The sequence below is a fragment of the Pangasianodon hypophthalmus genome, chromosome 12 (assembly GCF_027358585.1).
Source record: "Pangasianodon hypophthalmus isolate fPanHyp1 chromosome 12, fPanHyp1.pri, whole genome shotgun sequence".
NCBI lineage: Eukaryota > Metazoa > Chordata > Actinopteri > Siluriformes > Pangasiidae > Pangasianodon > Pangasianodon hypophthalmus.
The window spans coordinates 4,051,066-4,074,017 of record NC_069721.1 but is presented as its reverse complement, the minus strand read 5'-3'; the positions used below and the strand labels follow the sequence as shown (position 1 = coordinate 4,074,017).

Sequence of the window (22,952 nt, the reverse complement as noted above, 5' to 3'; positions counted from 1 at the left end):
GTCTGAATACGGCATGTCAAATGTGAGCTTGCACTTTTTAAAGAAAAATGTGTCACTCCACTTTTAGGGCAAAATACCCCACTATATCTAATTGATGTAAGAGTAATTTGTACTATGACAAATTCCAAATAGAACTACATTTTCTGGCAAAGTTTGTCATTTTAAAATTCAAACCAAGCTTTATTTATCTGGGATGAGCACAGGACAGTCTTTAGGATTCCAGGAGCAGCTCTTTGGTACAAATCTACAGTACCTAGGTGAAACCCACAAGAGAAGAAAGTCACAAGTCAGAGAGTCACAAGTGCAGAAGCTCCAAGCAGAAATAGATCATCAGGATCACTCAAGTAGATCTGTATGTTATATGTTCAGGTCTGACTGAGGACACAAAACACCAATATGTAGAAATAGGGAGTATGGTGGGAAGGGATTCAATTCAGTTTTATTTGTATAGTGCTTTTAACAATGGACATTGTCACAAAGCAGCTTTACAGAAATAAATTGTAGATGTGTGAATTTATCCCTAATGAGCAAGCAGAGGTGAGGAACAGAGGTGAGGAACGGTGGTGAGGAAAACCTCCCTGAGACGATATGAGGAAGAAACCTTGAGAGGAACCAGACTCAAAAGGGACCCCATCCTCATCTGGGTGCAACGGATAGTGCAATTATAAATAAATCCCTTCTATAACTGTGTACTATATGGACAAATAGTGCAACTGAGCAACCAGTAAATTCTTCACAGTTTTCACATGAAGTCTGGTTTGTTAAATCTATCCACTGTCCACTGATGGAGTCCTGAATGCAAAACTGCTTGCGGCAACCGCAGCCCCAAGCCATCACAGTACAACTCCACAGATGAGATCCCCAAGCTATTTCCATGGCCCCCAAGCGGCATTATCCCCAGCAACCCTGATGATCTTCAGGCCATCCATGTGGGGCCACCCCCAACAGTACAGAGTGATCTCCAACCAGTGAGAACTCCAACCAAAAGTAGGGTATCAGGATGGATCAGTCAGATCCGGAAAGCAGGAGGGGTCAGGATCACTGGAATCTCAGGAGAAACATGTGTAGGGGTATTCTACAGATCCTAACACAATATTAAGCCAGACGAAAGAAAGAAAAAAAAGGAAAAGGGAGGAAGAGGAACAAAATCTTCCTGCTCTCATCTTTATTCATCTTAATTTTTTGGTGTATGTGGAGAAAGAAAGAGAGAGAGGGAGAGTGCTCATTGGGGTGAAGTGAACTCAGTCACCGAATTCCTCAGTTCACCCTGGGTTCATTCAGGAAGGGGAATGAATCACAGAGCCTCATACTGTTTCAATACAAGCTTATTTTTCCAATTCCTTAAAAATGTGTGTTGGCGTAAATCATCCCACTAAGGCAGATCTGTAGCGTTCTGGGTCATTTTAGTGCGTCCACCCATCAATTTCTCCATTCGTGGTGGATCCAACTTTCAGTAAACTGTCTGTGACATCGGAGTCGTTTTTATACAGTGTAAATGGGTGGAAAGCACAGCTCACTGTGGACTTTATTATTATGCTTTCAACATGCGCTGGGTCAAAACTGCAGACTAAGTTTAAGAGTTTTATTTTTCTATTTTAATGGATTTTCTTTTTCAGCACTCAAGAACTTGCATTCAGTAGTGCAAACATGCAAAACAATGTCAAATAGAGTAAAAGGCCAGTTTCTCACAGGGCAAGACAGAAGCATCAGTGTCTCACCATAAAGCAGCTATTTCTGCCCACTCAAGCCTGACACACACACACACACACCCACACAGTCCTCTCAATGAGTGGCCAAGGGGAAACCCTTGAAACCATCTGCACCAATCAATATCAGTCTCCACCAAACCTTAAGCCAATCCGATGCAGTGCTCTAAAATAAACTTCTCCCAGGTTCTGAAAAGTGTTTATGTACAGTGCTTCCAGAAAGTATTCATCCCCCAGTGATTATTTTGAGAAGGGGATTTTTTTTCTGTTGCTTTTGAAGTGACTCAGTACAGAAATAAAATTTCCCTTCACTGGAACTAAGAGGCCCATACCTGTTCCAGCATTACAATGCCACTGTGCAGAAAGCAAGCTCCATGAAGACATGGTTTTCCAAGGTTGGGGTGGAAGAACTCAAATGGCCTGCACAGAGCCCTCACCTCAACCCCCACTGAACACCTATGGGATGAACTGGAATGCCAACTGTGCACCCAGTCTTATTGCAATTTGCAGATCATGCCACATATTTTTAATTGGATTAAAGTCTGGGCTTTGACTTGCCCACAATACACACAAGCCTTCTTTTTTAAACCAGTCCTTTGTAGTATTCATCTTGTGCTTTGGCTCACTGTCATGCTGGACAATGGATAGTTTCGCCCTAAATGCAGATGTATTGCTAACTGGAACAGGTTCTCCTGAGCAATTTGCTTATATTTAGCTTTATCCACTTTGCCTGTGATAGCAAAAAGCTTTCCAGTTCCTCCTGCAGAAAAACAACCCTAGAGCATTATGCTATCACCAATGTGCTTGATCACAGGAATGATGTTACCTGGCTGTTGTGCTGTATTTGGTTTGTTATGCTTTGCCTCTAGGCCAAAAGGCTCAACTTTGGTCTCATCAGACCACAAAATCTTTTTCCCAAAGCTCTCAGATTTTCTAACATGGACTTTCTCAGAAGTGGTTTCTTACTGACCACCTATACTGGCTGAATCTGTGAAGAGCTGAAGGTTCTTCTGTTTCAGCCAGTGAGTTCTGTAACCTCTTCAGTGTTGTAGTTAGCACTAAGCCTGATCTTGCTAGTGTCTGGGTTATGCCATATTTTTTCCACTTTGTTATAATGGATTTCACAGTGCTCCAAAGAAGGTTCAAAGCTTTGCTAATGTTTTAATAACCTTCTCCATTTTTTCCTCCTAACAACTTCATCTGGAAGCTTTGCGGGCAGTTCCTTAGTCTTCATGACAGCAGGACTGATCTGATCTGCTGTTTTAGCTGGGAGTCCACCCAAGCATATAATTTGACACAAGTGGATTTAAAATGAATACAGACTTACCATGTTCACATTTAGTGTAAGCCCTCAGAAATTAAACACTAGTCCTAATGTAGATTGCTAAAAGAAAAGGGAGTGAATACTTATCAATTATGCAGTTTTTTATAATTCTGAGGACATCTAAATACTTTATTTAATTTTAATTCTGTAGAGTCACTTCAAAATAAGCAGAAAAAATCCCATTTGAATGTAGTTAAATTTGAGTCTCTTGGCATTGTGGACACAAATATGACAGTATATCCGGTATATTAAAATGACAAGAAATAGTGTTTTAGGTGTTTCGTAAATATTATTTTATAGCATATCTGGGAGAATAATGAAAAAAAAAACTCATGCTGCACTTTAGCAATTTAGCTACAAATCGAATGATCTACAGAACTCAATTGTCCTGCCCCTGTAAACAAACTGCTGGCTAGACTGTTTGTGTAGTTTCAATTGTCTCCCATGTTAATTCCCTTTCCAAACCAGCCCTTGTGTGTTAAAAAGATGGGTGAAGTTTATATGTGTGTGTAAGTGTCTGGGAACTTTGCCAAGATGACCACAGATTAGACAGAATTTACTAGAAAGACTGCGATCAAGCATTTGGCGATGTTGAGGTAGGCTAGTGTGTGTAAGAAAGTTTATCAAAGCAGTTTTATTTTACTGCTTTGTATTAAATGGCAGTCTTTCCCTCCCATCCAAAGGAGGCTCAAGAAAGCTATCTGCCCTCTTCTGCATACAGAAGCTCACAATTGTCTAGTGTCACTGTGACTGACAGTTTTGCTCTCTTGTTTTCCTGGCCACGGATGGTTGTGGCACCTTTGGGATTTGAACTAGAGATCTCCTGACGACAGGGCACTTTTCTGCTGCACGACTTGGGAGCCCCAAAACAAGTGCTCTTTAAACTCTTGGCTGTGTATTTACCTGCTTTGCTCAGCCACTGCTGAGTCTGTTTAGATTCAGCACAAGGTGCAATGTATCTTAAATGCTATTGGCTTTTGTAGAAATCAGACAAGTCCTTTGACATTCTCCCTCCCTACCTTACTGTTTCAAAAGAAATTACATCAAAATATAGAATCAAATCACAGATCTCAAGCCATTTCATGGGCATTGTAACAATCCAAATAAACAAGTCTTATGTTTGTCTGACTGAACCTAAAAGATATAGAAGTATCTGTAAAATATAGTATGAGTTTTTGATCTGCTTTTAGCTACCCAGCTGGAACACATGAAACTCTACACAGAAACTCCACACCGGGGACCCTGCAGCAAAGAGACAGCAACGTTACATGTATCAGCTGTGCCACCAAAATCTAATCAAACTTGAATGAATTCTAATATGTTCCCAGTCCAATGATTTATTTGATATTGGAGGGATACATTTATGCTTCCTGGCCTGTGAAACATATTTAAACGTATTAAACAATCAATAACCTCTACACTTAAATCAAATGTGCTGGATTGGTTATTGAATTTTGCCTGATGAAAAAGGGGATTAAACAGAAAGCAGTAGGGAACAGTGGAGACACTACAATGATATAAGCATGACAAGCACATCAAGCTTAGTCAACAGAAACAGAACCAGCTCTGAATGAAGATTAAGGAAGGAGGGAGGGAGAGGGGGAGAGGGAGAGAGAGAGAGAGAGAGAGAGAGAGAGAGCAGTGCCTTTATGTGGTTGGAGAGCTCTGCACAATGTGCTCTTTGAATAGCAGAATAGAGAATAACATTTACACAGAGAGCCACCAGCCTCTTCCCACAGTGGAGAGAGATAATAATCTCACCCCATAAACAAGTGCCATCATACTGTATGTCATTTAAGTATGATCTGACCAGCATTATAAGAGAGAGAGAGAGAGAGAGAGAGAGAGAGGGTTTCACCTGTAATAACAGTGTTGGCTTTACTCCTGGCTCTTGAACCTTGCCACTTCTTCCTTTACTTACTACATAGCAGTATGCTAAGTCCTTCTTTTTATTTAGTCCTTTTCAGAATGCCTTGTTTCCATTTACTAATTGATTGTGTGTGTGTGTGTGTGTGTGTGTGTGTGTGTGTGTGAGAGAGAGAGAGAGAGAGAGAGAGAGAGAGAGAGAATGAATCCCTTTGAAAGGCGTAATTCAATTTTTATTCTTAGTAGTACACATTACCTGGAAAATATGTACAACATAATAAACAGTTACGGTTTAAGCCATGGCATCAGCACAAGTGTATTAAGTGACTGAGAAAACCCATTTGAAAAATTACGGGCCTGTCAGTCATTTTATAGACGCTCCCCATCACCCCTTCACTCCACCCCTAATTCAGGCTTTTCGGAAAGAAATAAAATGGCTGAAAGCGGCAAGCACCCAGCACAGCCAGGTAATTCTCCTGGGAGCAAATAAAAGATGATTTTCTAATACGAAACATGATAAAACACAGCTGTGTCCCTCATCAGCCTCTTTTGTTTTTCATCTTGGTGTTAATAAGACAAAATCATTAAGATAACCATTACATCTTCTATTTGTCAAACAATAGCACTTTTTTAATCCATTAATTATTAGACTATGGAGTGTCCGCCATACAAGTCCCTGTGAATTATCTGTTACTACAGAAACAATAATGTATTAGAATGTATTGGGTGCAATATTACTCTTTAATATTTGGCCTTGTAAGAGTGACAGAAAAGGAAAAAAAATCCGCAAAACCTTGCGAAGGACAATAAATTGTTTTCCTTACTGAGTGAAACATGGGACATAGTGCAAATCCTGGTAACACTGTGTGGACTGCTCTTTCATTCTCTTTGGTTAGATACACATTACTGTGCAAAAGTCTTAGGTACCTGCAAAGAAATTCTGTAAAACAAAGATGCCTTCAAAAATTATGAAATTTCTACATAAATATAATACTATTTTATCTTTATAAAGAGCAGTAAACAGAAATAAACTAAATGGAATATTTGGTGTGACAATTTTGTTAGTAGCCTCAAGTACAAGATATACTGATGATAAGATATACTGAGGATCTTGGAGAATCTGACCGCTCTTTTGGAGACTTTGACTGTTGTACTTGCTTCTTATTTTGCAGCAAAACCCAGCAGCCTTCATTATATATATATATATATATATATATATATATATATATATATATATATATATATATATATATATTGTCTGAAAAGTGGTCTGTTATGTAAAATGTTGCTTTCTTTACATAAACATATTTCTGTAACATTTAATTTTTTTGTTGGAAAACTAATGTTTGGAAATATAAAATGTTTTTGTGCTGACTCAATAATGTAGAAGTCTATAACAAAATTTGTCCAAAAAAATAAGGTGCCTAAGACTTTGCACAGTAATAAAAGCTGGTCAACTCTCTCGGGTTTCAGTGCTGATCTGCGGCATGTGATAATATTCCCACTTGTGCTGAAAGCCTGCTCTGATGGGGCACTTGTGGCAAGGATGCACAGATATTTTTTGCCAGTCTAGCCACTCATGGAAAATTGGCCTTGTACTGCCGCCACCATTCCAGGGGGTTGGTCTCACCTTCAACTTCAACTGCCTGTAAATAGCTGTTAAGCTCCATGTCAGTGGACTCTCTCTGACTGAGGGACAGCTTGGTGTTGGCAATTTTGAAGAAGCTGCCCAAGCTTATCTTCTGCTTCTTATCAGGAAATTCTGACTCTTCAGCAGCTTCAACTCTGCGGACTTTGTCTGTTCAGCTGAAAGACTCTTCCATCTCTACAGCAGCTTTGACCTTCATGTAGTCCACTGTCTCTGCATTTAGGTTTGTGGTTTTAAAGTGAGGATCATGAAGGGAAGCCATGTCAAGCAGCTCCTGGTGGACAGCATATTTTTCAATGAAATAGTCAAGAATGCTCACCTTGATGTCCTTGGTGAGCTCTATGATCCTTTCTGTCATTTGTTGTCCAGAGCCCCATCTTGCTAGAGTCTCAGTTATGAGCTTAGTAGCAGGCAAGCCTAGTTGTGTCTGAGCGATGGCCAGTTACGCTGTCTTTTCCAAGTATTTGAGAAGTCACTCATGACTCTCTTGCACATCCCAACTGCACGGTCAACCTGCGGCACTTTCACACCTCTCTGTTTAGACAGATTGAAAGGGTATGTGTAAAAACATGCTTAAGCTTTGTGCTATCATCTCTCCAGTATGTGTTATTTCTTTCCATCTCCTTGAGCTTTTCTCATATGAAGTGCCTCTCGTAAAAGATTCTGCCAAACTAGTTTGAATCTGAGGTGATTGTTTTTATTGCTTGTAGCACCGGAGGTTGACGGACCACTTGATGCGGTGCACATGTTTTGGCTTACATAATATTCTTTTGCATGCTTGATACTGAGGTGAAGAAACAGGCTGCTTCTACTACTGCTGCTAGTGGCTAGCTTCGTATGACATAGTTTGCAAATTACATTTTTCTGTTCTTTGTTGGCTTGTGTAAACCCAAAAAAAATCCAAACCCAATTTGATTGTGGGTCCTCCTGATCCGTGTTTATCTTTCTTCATCTCACGTGCAGGAGTCTTGTATGTGAAACTGAGTTAGCCACGCCCATGGCTATTTACATACCGCGGTATATATGGAATAGAAAAATCTGTTGCAGTTGACATTTTGTATCGTTGCAACGATATATATTGCCATACCACCCAGCCATAGGCCACACCTAATGTTTTTGCTATCTCTCTGATGGGTTTGTTTTGATTTTTCAGCCTAATGATGGCTTGCTTCACTGGCAGTTACAGCTCTTTGGATTTCATATTAAGAGTTAACAGCAACAGATTCCAAATGCAAATGCCGCACTTGAAATCAACTCTAGACCTTTTATATGCTTACTTGTAGGTGTACCTTTGGTCCCAGATCCATGCTTCCCAACTATGATGCAGTGAGGCAGGTTGCTTGATTTCCTCATCAGTGTTATGTTGAGAGTGAATGCTTCCAACATACTCAAATTGTGCAACATATAAATTGTGTAGTTGATGGTGGTGTGTGCCCAGTTATTGGAAATCCAGGGGACTGGGGACATGCATCGGCTAGAATTCTCACCACTTGCTGCTGCTAAGGATGAGATTTTTTTAACTATAAAGCACATAGTTGTAGAAGAGAATTATTTATAATCGCACTATCCCTTGTCACCCAGGTGAGGATGGGTTCCCTTTTGAGTCTGGTTCCTCTCAAGGTTTCTTCCTCGTATCATCTCAGAGAATTTTTCCTTGCCATCATCACCTCTGGCTTGCTCATTGGGGACAAATTTATATCTGGAATTTATATATTTCTTTAAATCTGCTTTGTGGCAATGTCCATTGTTAAAAGTGCTATACAAATAAAATTGAATTGAATGCACCGCTGTTCCACTAAGGACTTCAGTTTTAAGGACTTCATGGTGCAGTCAATAGCATATTGTAGGTCAAGTATGCAACAAGTTTGTAGTCAAGTTGTTGCCATTGGATGTTTACTAAGTTGCCATCTAGTCTGACATCTCTCTGTAGCTCTGTCATACAGGGGCAAGGACACACTGACCCCGGTGCTCAGACATCTGAACTCCCAACGACACATAAGCCATCATTCCCTCAAAGAAACGGCTGCAGGTTATCGACACACATTATTGGGTAGCCATGTTTCTCTATTCACTGTATCAAAGACCTCCGACAGGTCTATGAAGACAGTGAATACATTTTGATGATGTTCTCCACACTTTTCTTGTAGTTGTCTTGTTGTGAAGTCCATATGCACAATGACCCACACTGGGATTCTGGTAGCAGGTCATAAGTCGACAAACACGTGGGCTGATATACAGGTGTAGGTTTGTCATTACCAGCTGATGGTCAATCCAGTATTCTGCTCTCCTCATGGCATGAGTATATAGAACATCCTTAACATCTTCACAATTCTGATATCTTCACAATATTGACAATAATAAATTCAATCAAAAGTCAATGTTTGGATTGTAGATGCATCCATGAGGTTTTATATTTGTACTTTTACTTGAAACAGAATGACAGTAAGCCATTGTTCTGCGCAGAAACTTAGGAATATTATCCCATTGAAATTTATCTGTCTAGTGTCATGCGTTCCAGCTACTTACTGCCAGATCTTACTATACTTCCCAATTCATGCACTGAAGTCACCCATAAGAATGACAGTCATATATGCCTATCCGATTCAGTGTGCATCTCAGCCACTTAAAAGTTCAGTCTGCTATATCCGATGTAGCTGCTGAAGTGATAACAGGAACTAACTTGTTAGCATTGGCAAATCGCAATAAGTATAAAACATGGTGCTGTAGGAAAAATATCTCCAGGGTGGTAACAGCAACTCTGCTTTGAATCAAGCTACTTCAGACCACCCTGTTGTTGATTATTTTCCAGTACCATCACAGACCAAGTGTTTTATTCCATATTATACTTGCTTCTGGTCATGTTGTCGGTACCAGAACATTACCGGTCTGGCATTACCGGTCTGGCATTACTTTTGTAGTAATAGTACTGAGCTCCTTTAAAAGCTATATTCTATTATGCTGACTATTATGCCTATTATTCTGACTCTTGTGTCTGCCAAATAAACTAATGCAAATATATTTAGTTCAGTGTAAACAGTACTGATTGCATTTTACAGTCTATTTCAACCTTTTAGTGTTATTTTAAGTTCTGCAATTCAAAAGCAAAAAACAAGCTAAATGTGTTTCAGCTGAATGTGTTCAGTGTGATCAAAACTATTTTGACAACTTTTGAAGAACTTAAGAAACGTAAGAAACGTCATTTCCAGTATGCATTTCTGAAAGACACCTGCGAGTTTTAACAGAGCTCTGTGTGTGTGTCAGACTGTTCACTCCGAAAGATTACACACACTCAGATGCTACTGCTGTTAAAGGTTATACACAGGTCTCTGAGTGGCTCCAAATCTATCCAGCCACTTAACAAAGTGGATATTGTGTGTGATGCTGGAAAAGGCATCAGTTGTAAGTGCAGCTGTGTGTCTGAACTCTCAGCTGTAGTGAAAACCATATGCTCAGCACCTTCAAAACATTCTTCACATAGGAGGAACAAGGGTAAAAAAATAACATGCTGCTTTGAAGAGGTTCAAAGCATCTGGTTTTAACAGTGCACCCAAGTGTGTGTGGGTATGGGGGAATGCGAAGTCTGCCTTTGACCATGAGAACAAGCAAGGAGAAAAGAGAGAGAAAAAGACATACAGCAGTTTTCCCCTCTGGAAACAAGTGGACTTTTGTTTCACAAAGACTTATTGCCCTAGTCCCTTTGGATAGAGAGAGAGAGAGAGAGAGAGAGAGAGAGTGTGTGTGTGTGTGTGTGTGTGTGTGTGTGAAGGGGGGGCTGTGAAGATTGTAAGAAAAATACACTGTGGGAAATCATTTTCAATTCCAGACAGCAGCTTTCGAGTGTTTCACATGACAACATCAGATCACAAATACTTTAAAATTCTTCAAAGCAATTTTTTTCCCATTATCCTGTTCAGGATCAAACTGAGGAAGCTGTGAGGTGGCAACGCTACCCTCCTCAACACCACAATATTAACATCCATTCATGAAAATAATGCATTTTGAAGCCAATAGAGTTATTGTATTATATTTATATGGGGATATTTGAATTTTCTCTCTCTCTCTCTCTCTCTCTCTCTCTCTGTCCCTTTTTGGTAGAGTTCAGTCAGTGTGACAAAGACTCCTTTCTTGTTCTGTAATAACTGCAACATGTGTGCACATTGCTCCATTCCAGACAATGCTCTTACTCTAGCATAAATTTATTGAGACAAAAGAACACTTGTGTCTCTCTCTCTCTCTCTCTCTCTCTCTCTCACACACACACTCACTCACACACACGGGTCTATGTAATGTGTGGTCTGATGATGCAATCATGTTATGTCATATACTATGTAATATATCTTCTTTCGGAGCACACATTATAACATTCAGTCTTTCTCTCGCCTTTTCCATACACCCACCTGCTCATGTCTTAGACCATCTCACGCCACTAGACCCACCTTTATATTTACATATTTAACACTGCTCCTGACCATTGGGTGGCAGCATCACACAACAGAGTGTAAATACAGCACTACACATGGTAGGTCAGGACAGGACTGTCAAAGAATGCTGCGTGTCTACACTACAGGGTGTCCCAAAAGTCTCCAGACCTAGGGGACTATGCATGCCAGCACCACGTCGGTTGTGCCTTCGTCAGGGGATGTTCGTGGACGTCCACTTCTTGCTTGGTCTGCAACGCTTCCAGTCTTTTTGAATTTGGTAATAAGTTTGGCAACAGTGTCGTGTGTGATGTGCTCGCCATGTTTCCTGTTAAAGTCTACTCCGACTTTGTTACAGTTTTCTGATTCAGTCATGAGAATGATTTCAACACATTCGTCTTTTTTCAGGGGCATTTGTAAAGGCTGTCTGAAAAAAATATATAACATAAACTAAGTATGAAAAGTTTTGGAAGACCTTTTGCTAAAAAGTGTTAATTTCCCCTGTGTATGGAAACTTTTGGGACACCCTGTATTTTCAAACTTATGATGATGATTAGTGTGCACTCACAGATCACACTTTCTTTACAGTTTAATTCTGCGTCAGTTTTTTTGAGGCTTGCTAACAACTATACTCACATGTTGTATAAAATGCACTGTTAACTGCTAGCTTATTAATGAACTGTTAACTGTTTCACAGGAGTAGTCCAACTGATCTGAAATTTGGTATACTGTATATCTCATATGATTTAATGAATAAACATGGCTGCCATCAGCCATTTAGATTTCAGCCTTCACTTGACAGGGTTAACACTGAGCTAGTGTCATAACACTTGATTGATATGTCCCTCTAGTCAGCCTATAGCAACCTCATACTAATATGTCACTGGGGGGCACTACTCCCTCACTCACTTCCAGCAACCACTTTATCATGGTCAGGGTCATGGTGGATCTGGAGCCTATCCTGGGAACACTGGTGGTGAGGTGGGAATACACCCCAGATGGGACACCGCTCCATCACAGGGTACCATGCACACACACATTCCCACACTTACTCATGATTAGGTGCAATTTATCTTAGCCAATCCATTTACTGCCATGTTTTGGGAGGTTGGAGGAAATCGGAAAACCCACAGGAATCCCACATAGATATGCTGAGAACATGTGAAACTCCTCACAGACTGGCACTCAAGCTCAGGATCAAACCCAGGACCCTGGAACCCTGAGGCTATTTTACTGGATCAAGCCATAAATATTTGCCTTTGGGACCATTTAGCCCTGTCCACTCATAATTTTAATCATTTGCATAAAATGTGAAATTTATTTTTGTGATTTTGTTTTCTGGTATATATATTTTTTTAATATATAAAATCTGTAGAATCTGAACCTCAGATCATCAAACACATTTCAAAAACATTTATTTTATAGGTTTTTCGCAATTCAGATTTCCCAGATTAATCGACTTACAGCTTATTAGTGTGAGATTTATCGCTGTTCTGAGAAGAAAGGATGTACTATTTTGTTTATAAAGCAAACACTGTGGTATTGACCTGTGGTGAAGTGTGTATCACACTGACCAGGAAATGCAGATGGTCAAGTTTATAATGCTAATACAATAATATGTAGTAGTGATATATGTAGAAGGGCCTCATAAAAGATCAGATCTTGAGCAAAATGCAAAATGATCTTGATTCTGATCTAAAACATAGCTGAGAGCCTTTCATATTATATTACATAAAGTGGTTACAGACAAAATAGTCAAAAGCGTTTAAAGTCAAACTCTGCCTCCTTGCTCTGAGCTATTTAACTCCAGATCATCTCTCATGATGCAAGCTGCCTCGTAGTTCCAGTGTCCTGGGTTTGACCCTGAGCTCCAGTTCTCCTTGAATCCATGTGGGTTTCCTCCGGGTTCTCCAGTTTCCTCCAGGAGATGCCATACATTTGATCCATTTATAGTTACATTTCATGTATTGGAATATCCTTGAGCCAAGTTTGTTGTCACTTACAATATAACATATAAACAGTTGTTCCCTCACTAGTGTCTGTCTATTCTCTCTCTTAATAAGACAACTAAAAGTGATAATAATGCACAAGTGCATTAATATAAACATGTAATTTGCCTTGCAGAAGAACAACTGCCAGAGCTGCTCTTATAGAAAATTAATCAATACCTTCTGATCTTCAGATCTGAGAATTCAACAGCACAGGGTATGAATGATATTAAATTAGAAATAACATGAAGATGTATGAGGAAAACGTTGGAGACTTGCCTGGCGCTCTCAAATGTAGCAGAGGAGGTTTTTCCAGCAGCTCCAAAACCCACCCCAACAGCCAAGCCCTCTGAATGAGAAGACACACAGACACACATACACACCTGTCAATATCTTCTACAGTGCGCGTATACAAAATTTAAGCGAGTTCAGGCATAAGATTACATGTATGCTCTGGAATGAAGGGGAGTAAGGAGAGAGTGAGACATGAGAGTTTGTGTCCTCTCAGTGAGGACATGGTACATTCGACAGCAGTTCAACCTGGGGAAAAAAAAACAGACCTGGAAAGAATCCAGTTTTAATACTTTCTGTTATTTTCAGTCCAAATACACCAACGGATCCTCACGCAATGTTGACTTAACACATTTAACTCACCAAATACAGTGGGATCAGAAAGTATTCCGTCCCCTTCACTTTTTTTTTTTTTTGCATACTTTATAGTGTCATAGATTTAATTTAAAATGGATCAAATGTACTATTTTGCCGACCTACACACAATAATCCATAATAACAAATCAAAACAAAAATGTTTTGAGAAACGTTAGCTAAGGATTCAGACCCTTTGTTCAGTACTTTGTAGAAGTACTTTCAGCAGTAATTAAAGCTGCAAGTCTTCTTGGGTAAATCTCTACAAGCTTTGCACACCTGGATTTGGGCAGTTTCTCCAAGACCTCTCAAGTTCAATCAAATTGGATGGAGGCATCTATGAACTGCCATCTTTAGGGTTTAGGGTTAAACAGATGTTCTAAATGGTTCAAGTCTGGGCCACTCAAGGACATTCAGAGACTTTTCCCCTGAAGCCACTTCAGCGTTGCTTTGGCAGTATGCTTCGGGTCATTGTCATGTTGAAAGGTGAAACTTTGCCCCAGTCTGAGGCCATGTGCACTCTTTGCCTCAGACTGACGTCATGTGCACCCAAATGTAGATCTAGTCAATACTGTGTTGAACCATGTGAGAACCATACTTTAATTTAATATTTTTTTCTTAGAACCTCCAATGTAGGTGAAGGGTGACCATCTGTTCTAATTAAATAAATTTTTGACATTTTTCAAAGCTAAGCTGTTGGGTGACAACTTTCTGCAAATAGAAGAGGCATGTTGGAAATCAGAGGGTACTGAAGAGATAAGAACGTTCAAGTTGTGTTTCCATAATGAGTGACCTAACAATAGCTATCTTCAAAAACTCAGGGAAATGGCCCATGATCTATTACGTTCTATTAGGTATCTCAAGATGTTCTTGGATTATGATGCCTCTTATCATCGTTAGAGAATGGAGTACTACATGATTAATTGCTGGCAGCCTGCTGCTGAATTTTAGACATCATGGTCCTTATTTTCCTAGCCAAGAAGTATGAGAAATCATACTTCTGTGCTAGGGTCTGGAGTAATCTGATAAAAATAAATAGCCTGATAATTTGTTAAAGATGACTAGTTGACTACTTTTTAAATTACTGGTCAACTAGTAAAAATTAATAATAGTGCAACCCCTACTATAGATATTGGATGACCCCTTGCCGAAATGACTGGATTTTGTCCATTCTTGTTTTACTATTGCCTCCTACTACTACTGTCTAATGCAATCCACAAGCCTGTGCTAAATAAATTAGCACAAAATATATTCAAACATGTCCCTCATATGTGACAAGTGAACCTTCTTCATAGCTATGTCCTTAGTAGGGGTGTTTGTTTCTTGTAATTAACGGAAATACAGAGTTACTAAAAGGTTCAGATAAATCTGTGTAAAAACATAATCAAGTGCTGTAATATAATACAAGTGCTGCATTATAATACAGCTTGATTAGCACCAAAAATATGTGCAACCAAAAAAAAAGGGGAAAAAACTCATAAAACAAATGACTTGTTTTGTGTAGCAGTAAGCGGTTGTGGTGTGATTGGTTTTAATGGCTTGTTATAGGTCTCATTTTGGTTTGACATCTTGTGTCTACTGTGCTGTCTATAAAGAACTGAATCCCACTCGTTTGCTTATTGCACATGTCAATGTTTCACAGTACAATCAATTGAAACAATTTAGTGTGAGAAGAAGCAAATTTACAAGATGGCACCTTCTCAGGTCTATCACATACATAAACAGCTAAGGTCACAGCAGATGAGTGTCACACTGTGGTAATGAGATGATAATGGGCTCAAGTTTTACACACACACACACACACACACACACACACCTGCACCCATATCATATTTAATAGCACACATTTTCACTCTGTGTAAGTGCAGGTGGTAAATTTAATGAACTGGCCATGTGGATTTAACAGCCTTATTTAGAAGAGGTAACTCTGCTGAGACTGAGGTAATGAAAGATGAGTACAATAATGTCAACTAGATTAAACATAATGAATTGAAAGTAGCTGTGCACACTGACATTGCTTGGTAGGAAGTTAAATGCAAACTCCCATTACAATAAATACAAATTGCCACCTACATATAAAGCGCCCCCCCCCCCCCATATATATATATATATATATATATATATATATATATATATATATATATATATACATACATACATACACATATACACAGTCATATACAGACATTTTGGTTTGAGATCAAAAGATGAATGACACAATAGATCAGAATTTCAGCTTTCATTACCTGATAATTATATCTGGATGTGTTAAATAGCTTAGATAATGGAACCTTTGTTGGCAGACCCAATTTTTAGGTGAGCAAAAATATCGGAACAGATAGTCTTAAAGTAAATAAAACTTAATTTTCCAGGCTTGTACCGCAGTTTCTTCGTTTGTTTCGGGTGGTTTCTCCTTTCAGTCTCCTCTTCAGGAGGTGAAATACTGCTCAATTGGGTTAAGGTCTAGTGATTGACTTGGCCAGTCTCAAAACTTCCACTTCTTTCCCTGATGAAGTCCTTTCTTGTGTTGGCAGTGTGTTTTGAAGTCATTATCTTGCTTCATGATGAAATTCCTCTTAATTAGATTGGATGCATTTCTCTGTAAATTGGCAGACAGAATGTTTCTGTAGACTTCTGAATTCATTCTGCTGCTACCATCATGAGTTACATCATCAATAAAGATTAATGAGCCTGTTCCAGAAGCAGCCATGCAAGCCCAAGCCATGACACTACCTCCACCATGCTTGATCGATGAGTTCATATGTTTTGGAAGCAGATCCTTTCTTTCTACACACATTGGCCTTTCTATTACTTTAGTAGAGGTTAATCTTGGTTCCAGACCTTTTGTGGCTCATCTCTGTACTTCTTTGAATTCCAATCTGGCCTTCCGATTGGCAAAGACCTAGAACATTGTAGTAATTACTATCCATCCTATATAATTACTCGTGTAGATTATAAGATATATACCTCCATTATTGCGAAGAGATGTAGGAGTTACAAACAGTTTTCATCATAGGTCGTCAAACACTGGACAATATAAGGAGAAGCTTACATGTTATAAACACAATGCATAAAAAAGTCCTGTTTTGATTATTCTGGATGCATGGAAGGCTTTTGCTAGTGTAAATTGGATTTTTTTTATATTTAGTGTTTACTGAGATTTGGTTTTAACAAAGATTCAATTAAATGTATCAAAACTATATATGAAAATCCAAGCACTAGAATTAAAATTAATAGTAGCTTAACAGAAAGGATAACCCTTGAGAGAGGAACACGTCAGGGGTGTAGCTGATCTCCTCTCATTTTTTCCATATATATTGAAGCCTTAGCGCAAGCAATAGGATATAGCGGACACCTGAGAGGAGTTATTATAAAACACATATCATCATATTCGCAGATGATATTATAATCTATCGGAAGAATCCGAACACGTTTTCTGCTCTTGATGTTAGATACATACGGCAGACATTCAGGATACAAGATAAATGTTAATAAAACACAGATATTTGCCTTTAATTACTCTCCCTTCCAAGAAATCAAGAAGACATTCCAATTAAAATGGGATGCAAAAACTATTAAATATCTGGGTGTAACTTTAACAAAACAATTAGATAAACTTTAAAATATAAACTATAACTAGCTCCATTCACAGATTAAGAGACATTGAGAACTGGTCTTCTTTACCATTAGACTCAAGCTCAAAAACTGAAGTAATTTAAATGAATGTTGTCCCTAAACTTATGTGCTTGTTTCATTCTCTCCCTATTAAAATACCTCAAGAAAGGTTCCAAACGTGGGACAAGATGATTTCAAGATTCATATGGAGTGGTAGGAAGCCAAAAACAAAGGTGGGATGTCACTGCCAAACCTGGCAGATGACTTCCAGGCAGCTCAACTAAGGCCACTAATTAAATGGTGTGATAAAAATTATAAAAATTAGAAAGAGAAGAGAATGGGGAGAAAGAGCATGACAGCAATATGTACCATTATTAAGAATGGAAACGTGATGAGTTTTCGGAAATTCAGAGATAATTATGGATTAGGAAATAATGATCTTTTCAGACACTTACAATTAAGGGACTACTTTATAGCAGAAATACAAGCTGCACAAATCTCTAAACCTGCAAGACCACTAACTCAAGGATGTGAAAAATCTGACTCGCTATTTTATAACACCTAAAATAAAGAGCAAGCAAATTGTCTCTCAGCAACCATGTTGGAGGATGTGCATGAGTACAGCAGCCAATCACACACATCTTTTGGCAATGGAACAAATTATACTTGTTTTTGGAAAATGTGTATGCTGTGATTAAGGATATTCTGGGTTATTCAGTACCTAAAGAATGTAGAGTTATGTACCTTGGAGATATAAACAAACATATTGATAATGATAATGACAGAGACTTAACCAAAATATTACTTATTTCAAGCATAGGATAGAACCATCAAATATAGAACAATGGATGGAAATTGTAAGAGAAATCTACATATAGAAAAAAAATGACTTACCAGCTACAGTTGAAGGAAAAAGTATTTTTTAATAAGTGGGAAAAATGGAGAAGGTATGATGTAATGAAAAGACATATGGAGTAACAGATAGCCAAATGTAAGGATTGATGCTTTTTTGTAACAGACCACTGTAACCATAAGCAATTTTGTACTTTTTTTTGTTTGTTTTTCTTTGTTGTGTTTTGTCCTGTTACACAAAATCCCAATAAACATCAAAGCGGAAAAGAAATGTGTTTGTAGACATGTTTTTGTATCTTTATAATTCTTCTTTTCTTAAGTTTTGTCAGGGCATGGTGTACATGAACAGATCTTATTTAAAAAGAATAGATTCTGGCAGTAACCAGATTTTCCGCCTGCTTTTTTCTATAAGATGAATTTTTACAACCCAGACCCCCAATTTCATCTCATTACCTGGAACATCTGACTCCAATTAGCTTTTGGAGAAGTAATTGCCTCAAAAGTTTACATATTTTTATTAAAATGCAGACAGTGAAGCTTTAATTGATGTATTCAAAATTGACAAGAAAACTTAACTGAAGAATGGACAAGATTGGCCCAACACACCACTAATACAACAGGTGGCCATTTACTTTTCCTTTATCACTAAACATTAAAGTGTAGACCTGAGACACATTAATATTGATACAAGTCCTGACTCACAGTGGGGCTGGAGCAGGAGGAAACTGGAAAGCAAACACTACAATCCAGTTGCAACCATGTCTCACATCACTTGTGCTACTTTGCACAAATAAAAAGAGCTAATACTCTATCCATTGCACAATTAATGTTATTGAGGTCCACAGTGGGACAGAAATTACCACAGAAAAGAGTCAGTATTCTCTGCATGATATATGCACCAACAAGCATTATTTAATCACTTCTATTTATGAGACACAAACATGCCAGTCCTAGGGAATTACTATCATCAAACAGTCATAAAATGAATATGTAAGTAAGGCTGAACAACCATAATCAAGTATGCGATCATTGAGAGATTAAGTTGTTGTGAGTGTGATTTGATCCAGGTTTAAGATGCAGGGTCATGATAGTATTGAAGATTAGTGGAACAATCACAAAACACAGAGGAGCAGAGATTACACAGATTGCCTAAGATGCTGTTTAAATGCAAAAGTAAAGCGACAGGAGAAGGAAAAGTTGAATAAACCAAATAACCATCCATAAAGGAATGTTTATATCAGGACTGGAATGTTCATAACGCATTAATAATTTAATAATTAGTTAATGTGGTTGCTTGTTTGTATGTATAAGAATATGTGAGTGCTAGTGTGTAAATATTTTTTCTTAATGTATAACCTCTCCCTAAACTTCTCACGCATATCCTGCTAAATCACTGAAACTAATTAATGATCCGATTCCCAAAGAGCTACATGAGCAGCTGCAGAACATTAAGCAGCTGCATAAAACAGATGTGTTTACTCTTACCAACGTAACCTGAAGATCAAACAGAGCCCAAGACAAATAGTGCACTGAATGATTACTTTATTTCAGCTCACACACTGATATTTTAATGCCAAATACTGAACTAACCCTGCAGCTAGCTCAAGCACATTTTTCAGAAAGTGTAAAGCATATACAGTACTGTGCAGATGTTTTCAACTTCCTTATTTTTTAAATAAAGTTTGCCTTGTTTCTGCATTAGTGCAAAAAAAAGCTAAAAAAAAAAAAAAGATTTGTGACTGAAACCTAAAAAATAAATAAATAAATACTGCGTAAAAAACAATGTTTGGGCAGAAAGCTGCCTTCTGAGGTGTCGTCTTCTGGCAGCATAGATGTATCCCATAATTCTATGTGTCAAAAACATTGGGGAGAGAGGGAGCATTTTGTAATTGTTTTTTTTTTTTTTTAAAGTTCTATTTTCACCAACAATATGTTATTCTTATTTCTATGGTTAGAGTTGGTTGGTGCATGTTGATTACCTGGCATTGTGGAGACTAAGGAAACACTGGAAAACACTTGAAAAAACCCAGAGGTAGAAACAGCGGCAGTACCTGTGAATTCTGGTTCTGACAGTTTCTCGACCTCAGCTACATCACTTCAAAGATGTGTGCCAGACTATTTTTTTGATCCTCGAGGTGGACACCAAGGAATTTGTAGGTGTCAACAAGCTCAACATCCTGTCCCATAATGTTTATTGGTCTAGTTGTGGTCATCTTACCCCCAAAGTCAACCACTATCTACTTGGTCTTGGCCACATTAAAGAGTAGATGGTTCTTTCCACATCACTCAACAAATTTGTCTATCAGGTCCCTGTACTCCTCTTCCTATCCATCCCTGATGCACCCAATCACCCCAGAGTCACCCTGTGGTGTACAGGGTGAAGAGAAGGAGGGATAGCACAGTTCCCTCTGGTGCTCCAGTGCTGCTCAGTTGCCACCTGTACAGGCAGCTCTACAGCCACATGAACTGAGGCCTGTCTGAGAGGTAGTCTGTGACCCATGAGATCAGGGAGGTGTCAACTGGCATTCTTCACATTTTCTCACTTAGCATGAGAGGTTGGATGGTTTTGAATGCACTTGAGAAATCAAAAAATGTGATTTTTCACCGTGGTGTTGGTGTAGTCCAAATGGGATTGGGCCTTCTGCAATAAATAATTATTGCATCATCCACGCCTACCTGTGTCTGGTAAGCAAACTTCAGGGGGTCCAAAAATGAGCTCACTTGGGATCTAAGGCAAAGATTTTTGACGATGTGCATTTAATGGAATGAAACGCAGGAATCAGCATTCTATTAATTATGCATCTAATGCACTTGTACTGTTTGAACACCAGAGGTCCCAATATGCGCAAGCCATTATAAGGGTATACGGTAATGTGACCTCTTTATAACCATTAAAAAGAGATCTTTAGTAGCTTTCAAATGACATCAGAACTGTGCCTCTGCAAATTTATGGTGCCCAGGAAAGGAGCCACGGACCTCCAGCATTTTAGCTGTCTTGGGAGCTCAATTTCCGGTTAAAATGACACCTCAGGTGCTGCTACAGAGCTCAATATGTTTCAATTTATCATTTTCTTTCTCTGGTGAAGAAAAACCCTTTCATAACAGTTGGCCAGATCAAAAACACCCTCCAGGAGGTAGGCGTATCTGTGTCAAGGTCTGTGAACTTCACCAGAGTAAATACAGATGGTTTAGCACAAGATGTAAACCACTGGTAAGCTTCAAAAAGATTACAGTTTGCCAAAAACGTCTAAAAAAAAAAGCCTGTATGGTTCTGGAACAACATACTACGGACAGATAAGACAAAGATAAACTTGTACCAGAATGACAGAAGAGTATGGAGAAGGGAAGGAACTGCTCATGATCTGAAGTGTACCAACTCATCTTATGGCGTGGGCAGTTATGGCTGCCAAAGGAACTGGTTCACTTGTATATACTGATGATGTCACTGATGGTAAAAGCAGCAGGATGAATTGTGGAGTGCTTAGGGCTATAGCGCATTCAGAAAGTATTTGGATACCTTCATTTTTACACATTTTGTTATGTTGCAGCTTAATGATAAAATGTTTGAAATAATTTTTTTCACATCAATCTACACTCCATACTCCATAATGACAAAGCAAAAACCAGATTTGTGATAACTTTGCAGATTTATTTAAAAGGAAAACTGAAATATCACATTGACATAAGTATTCAGCTCCCTAACTCAGTACTTAGTTGAAGCACCTTTGGCAGTGATTACAGCCTCAAGTCTTTTTTGGGTGTGATGTGACAAGCATTGCGCATATGGATTTGGGGATTTTCTGCAATTCTTCTCTGCAGATCCTCTCAAGCTCTGTCAGATTGGATGGGGACCGTCGGTGGACAGCGATTCTCAGGTCTCTCCAGAGGTGTTAGATTGGGTTCAATGAAGGGCTCTAGCTGGGCCACTCAAGGACATTCACAGTGTTGCCGCTAAGCCACTCTTGAGTTGTCCTGTCTGTGAGCTTTGGGTCATTGTCATGTTGGAGGGTGAACCTTCAGCCCAGTCTGAGGTCCTGAGTGCTCTGGAACAAGTTTTCATTAAGTATTTCTCTGTATTTTGCTGAGTTCAGCTTTCCTTCTACCCTGACCAGGGCCATAGTACCCGCTGCTGAAACACATCCCCACAGCATGATGCTACCACCATCATGCTTCACCGTTGGGATGGTATTGCACAGGTGATGAACAGTGTCTGGTTTCCTCCAGATATTACGCTTGGAATTGAGGCCAAACAGTTCAATCTTCATTTCATCAGACCAGACAATCTTGTTTCTCACAGTCTAAGAGGCCTTTTGGTGCTTTTTTGCAAATACCAATTGAGCTTTCATGTGCCTTGCACTGAGGAGAGGCTTCCATCTGGCCACTCTGCCATAAAGCCTAGATCGGAGGAGTGTAGCAGTGATGGTTGATCTTCAAGTTTTTCCCATCGCCATTCATGATCTCTGGAGCTCAGCCAGAGTGACCACAGTGTTCTTCGTCACCTCTCTTACCAAGTCCATTCTCCCCCAATTGCTGAGTTTGGCCAGGTGGCCAGCTCTAGGAAGAGTCCTAGCTGTTCCAAACTTCATCCATTTAAGAATTATGGAGGCCACTGTGCTCTTGGGGACCTTCAATACAGCAGAAATTGTTTTGTAGCCTTCCCCAAATCTGTGCCTCGACACAATCCTTTTATAGACAGGTGTGTGTGTCTTTCCAAATCATGTGAATTCAATTGAATTTGCCACAGGTGGTCTCCAATCAAAGTGTAGAAACATCTCAAAGATGATCCAGAGAAATGGGATGCACCTGAGCTAAATTTCAAGTGTCATAGCAAAGGGTCTGAATACTTATGTCAACGTGATATTTCAGTATTTTCTTTTTAATAAATTTGCA

The 22,952-nt window shown here is 39.0% G+C and overlaps 1 protein-coding gene across 3 annotated transcripts in view; it reads right to left on the bottom strand.

The window, feature by feature from the left end:
* Positions 1-22,952, bottom strand: part of LOC113527654 (zinc transporter ZIP11) — a 129,697-nt gene that overhangs the window by 6,239 nt on the left and 100,506 nt on the right. For all 3 annotated transcript variants that reach the window (XM_026915663.3, XM_026915667.3, XM_026915665.3), the window contains exon 7: positions 13,230-13,299. In XM_026915663.3, coding sequence (XP_026771464.1) covers positions 13,230-13,299 — 70 coding nt within the window. The remainder of the gene's footprint in view (positions 1-13,229; positions 13,300-22,952) is intronic.